The sequence below is a fragment of the Solanum pennellii genome, chromosome 11, assembly GCF_001406875.1.
Source record: "Solanum pennellii chromosome 11, SPENNV200".
NCBI classification, from domain to species: domain Eukaryota; kingdom Viridiplantae; phylum Streptophyta; class Magnoliopsida; order Solanales; family Solanaceae; genus Solanum; species Solanum pennellii.
Window position 1 is genome coordinate 60586778 of NC_028647.1, and position 4189 is coordinate 60590966.

The 4189-nt window shown below is 29.6% G+C and overlaps 1 protein-coding gene across 1 annotated transcript; it reads left to right on the forward strand.

The window, feature by feature from the left end:
* The first annotated feature begins 1123 nt into the window (after window positions 1–1123).
* Window positions 1124–3658, forward strand: LOC107004018. Its single transcript, XM_027913212.1, has 4 exons — window positions 1124–1243; window positions 1894–2635; window positions 2724–3269; window positions 3405–3658. Exons 1-4 carry the CDS (start codon window positions 1179–1181, stop codon window positions 3501–3503), a joined length of 1452 nt encoding a protein of 483 aa, XP_027769013.1. The 5' UTR covers window positions 1124–1178; the 3' UTR covers window positions 3504–3658.
* The last annotated feature ends 531 nt before the right edge of the window (window positions 3659–4189 follow it).

Genomic DNA, 4189 nt, shown 5'->3' on the forward strand with positions numbered 1-4189 from the left:
CTGCCTTTAATTTTTTATTTAAAAAAATTAATTATTTGAATTCAAATATTATTTAAATTTAAATTCAATATAATATCTTTTTTTATAAAGAAATATATTTATTACTTTACTTATTTTTAATTTTTTTAAAATAATGTATATTTTCTTATAAGTTATATATTTAAATTTTAAAAAATATTATAATTTTTTTTATATATAAAGATTAACATTTAAAAAAAAAATTATTTTAAAAAAAGCTTCGTGCAGCGATTTAATAAAAAAAAAATTTTTTTTAATGTAAATCGCTGCCCTAGCAGCGATTTATAAAAAAAAAAATTATAGCTTATTTTTTTTTAAAAAAAAAATGTGAAATCGCTACCAGGGCAGCGATTTGTAAGAAGAAAATTTTTGAAATCGCTACTTGGGCAGCGATTTAATTTTTTTATTAAAAAAAAGTAAATTTTTCAAAATCGCTGCTGAGGCAGCGATTTTACTTTGTAAGTCGCTGCCCCTGCAGCGATTTTACCCTTTTGGTTAATATAAAATTATATATACCGTTTTGGAATTTTTGTAGAAATTTTATACCCTTTGAGTTTCGGACTCGATTTTAGAATATCTAATAAAATAATATAAAATAATAAACGGGAATGAAAAAGGTAAATATAAAAAATATTATGTGTGTGTATAAATTAGATGATAAAATAATAAGTTACTTAAGAAAGGATACTACAATCATATATAAAATTACATATTATAGTAAACATGTACATGTGGAAGTAACGATTAGCGGAAATGTGAGATTAATACTAGCTAAATAAAATCAACATTCATCATTTATAAAATTTGATATTTTTAAAATTGACTCATAAAATAAGATAATTTGTAACACGTGTACCTAAAAACTAGTTATAATAAATAATTTAATAGTATAACATATTTATGTGAGCACGGTAACATAACAAAAAATACACAATTTTAATTAATTCAAAGTTATAAGACGAGAACTTATATTTGATCGAAAATTTTATAATGTTAACATAGATCCGCCTCTAGTGCTAACCACACAATTACTAGGGAAATCCATAACAAACTCTTGACTAATGTAATAATTTTTTACCTTCTTTTTCTTCCAAAATCAGCAAAATTGAATTTTTTTTCCTCTTCTTTCTTTGGTTGATTTTAAGTTGAAAAGAAATGGAATGATCATGGCTTTGAACCAAAATGGATTGAAAATATATGCCTCCACCATATCACTTCTTCCCCTGTCTGGTTACTCCCTCTCTTTCTATCACTTAATTTCTAAAGTTTCATCATCATCATTTTCTTTTGTTTGCTTAATTCTAACAAAGACTATTATTTGAAACTAGAAGGGGAGCAATGAAGAAACAGTAAAGTTGTTTCCGTGTGATCTATGTGTTACAAATTCGAGCTGTGGAAACAATCACTAATGCATACATTAGGATAGGGTGTCTATATTACATCCCTTAGAGTGCGACTCTTTTCGAAATTCTACATAATGCTTTGTGCACTAGGTTGTCTTATTGTTAATGAAAATTAGCCATAACTTGAGGATTGGATATTCATGAAACTTTTTAGTCGGCGAGTCTAAAGTTTTATGCATTAACGTTATAAAAAATATTTATACAAGCAAGTTACTTATATAATATCGACTAAGTTGATATAAGACGTGAATATAAATATCTTTATATTGTGAGTGTATATTTAAATTATGAATGAATTTAATTTATAGATTTTTTTAAATACTATCTATTAAGTCATTTAAAAGACAAATATAAGTAATTGACTCATAAACTTTTCTTTTGCTCAAACAAACCAAGAAATGCAATAAAAGAAGAGGTAATTAGCAATAGAAATTTTCATTTGACAAAAGTTGTTTGTTTTTTGTTTTTGCAGAGTGGTGTTGGTTTCATGTGTTTTTCTTTACTTAGCTTCAATTTTCCTATTCAAAGATCCAAATTGTTCATCTTCAGAGCTCTTACATTACTCATCAAGATCTACAACCCCACAATTTAGTGATGATTCTAGTCCAACAAACCTTAGTCATCTTGTTTTTGGACTTCTTGGCTCAGAAGAAGCATGGCACTTTAGAAAAGATTACATTGAATCATGGTGGAGGCCTAATAAAACACGCGGTTACCTCTTTCTTGATGTGGCTCCAAAGGGCGATGATCTTTTACCATGGTCCTCATCTTCCCCACCTTATAGGGTATCCGATAACATAACTCAATTACTTGAAGAATCTAAACATGTAGCACCAGTTATGGCGCGAATGGTGCATGGGATAATGGAGGTCTTTAGGGAAGACCATGAAGGTGTAAGATGGGTCGTTATGGGAGATGATGATTCGATATTTTTTGTTGATAATATGGTTGATGTACTCGCGAGATATGATCACACAAAGTATTACTATTTAGGGGCTCAATCAGAGTTTATAATGTCAAATCATTGGTACTCTTTTAATCAAGCATTTGGTGGAGCTGGTTTTATTTTGAGTTACCCTTTGGCAAAAGCTATGTCTAAGTATATAGAAACTTGCTTGAGGAAATACCCTTTTTTAAGATCAGCTGATCAAATTACTATGGTTTGTATATCTGATGTTGGAGTCACTTTTACTCCTCTTAAAGGTAGTCATCAGGTATGTTCGTTTTCATTTCTTTCTTAAACACGCACATGTGGTGCTTATGATTTGTTATTTTTATACAACAATAAGCTGTCATTTTCAGATAGATTTGCGAGGTGATATATCTGGTTTATTATCGTCTCATCCAAAAGCTCCATTGATGTCACTTCACCATCTTGATGCTACGGACTCTATCTTCCCTTCAATAGAGAGACAACAATCTGTCCGCCACCTTATGAAGGCAGCAAATTTAGATCAATCACGCATGTTACAACAAGTTATTTGCTACAACAGGCCTACTAATTGGTCATTTTCTATATCATGGGGTTACTCTGTTCATATTTATGAGAATATTTTACCTAGAAGTCATTTACAATTACCAATTGAAACCTTTCAACCTTGGGGAGTTACACCTAAAGACCCTCCATATTATATGTTAAATACAAGGTCGCGTACAAATGATTCTTGTCAAGCTCCTCATATTTTCTTCATGAAAAATGTAGAAAAAACGAAGACATCATCAGAAATCCTTACTACATATTCGCGATCATCACCTCGAGAATTGTTGTCTTGTTCATATACTGGTAACTATTCTGCTGATTATATCTCCATGATTCAAGTCTACTCTCCAAGAACGAAAAGAATAGAGGTAATTTACCCTTCCATTTTAAAAAAAATTTAATCATTATTTACGTAATACGTAACGAGACACCTTTTCCTTATATATATATATAATTACTATTTCAATTACTAATGTTTTTTCTTCTTTCTTTTTTACTTTCAGATGGATAGATGTGAATGTTGCGACGTAATACACAAAAAGGGTACCAACAAGGCAACGATTACACTCAGGGAATGTCGTGTGGATGAAATAATTGCTTAGTGGAATATTATTAAAAGAAAATCTTTTTTTTTGGGTTAGATAGTTATTACTATTCTCTAGAGTCTATCAATTTTGACTTTTAGATGCATACCATCATTTTTGTATTTATACTGATTACATTAATTTCATTATTTTAACTTAAAATGACTTGGATATTGAAAGAGGGTCGATTTCTTTAATCTAACACCACTCTCATGCAGTCTAAAAACTCTTGCAAACTTCAGCCTTAACTTTCACGAATTTGGCTAAGTATGGGAAATACTTAACTTAGTTTTTTCTTAGGCAGTAAACAAAATAACAATATAGCCAACGTACGGGAACTCTTTTCAACCTTTTATTAATATCAAATCAACAAAGGAAAAGACTTTACAAATTTGTCTAAGGCCAGAAACATACTTCTTAGCCTTGGACAAAATTTCCACCTTAAAATAAAATTTCTGCATAAGGCATTTACATGCAGCAGTTACAAGTGACACCTGTCCAACACTTGTCACCACAGGATTTAAACTAATCTTTCCAACAATTATAATTCTAACATATAGAATATAATTCGAATTACATTCTTATCCTAATTGAAATAGCAATATTCCAACACTTAGAATATTTAAGCCTACATTCCAACACTTAGAATATTTCAGCTGTCTTTCAACACTTAGTTTATTTCAACAATCCATGTAAATGCCTTT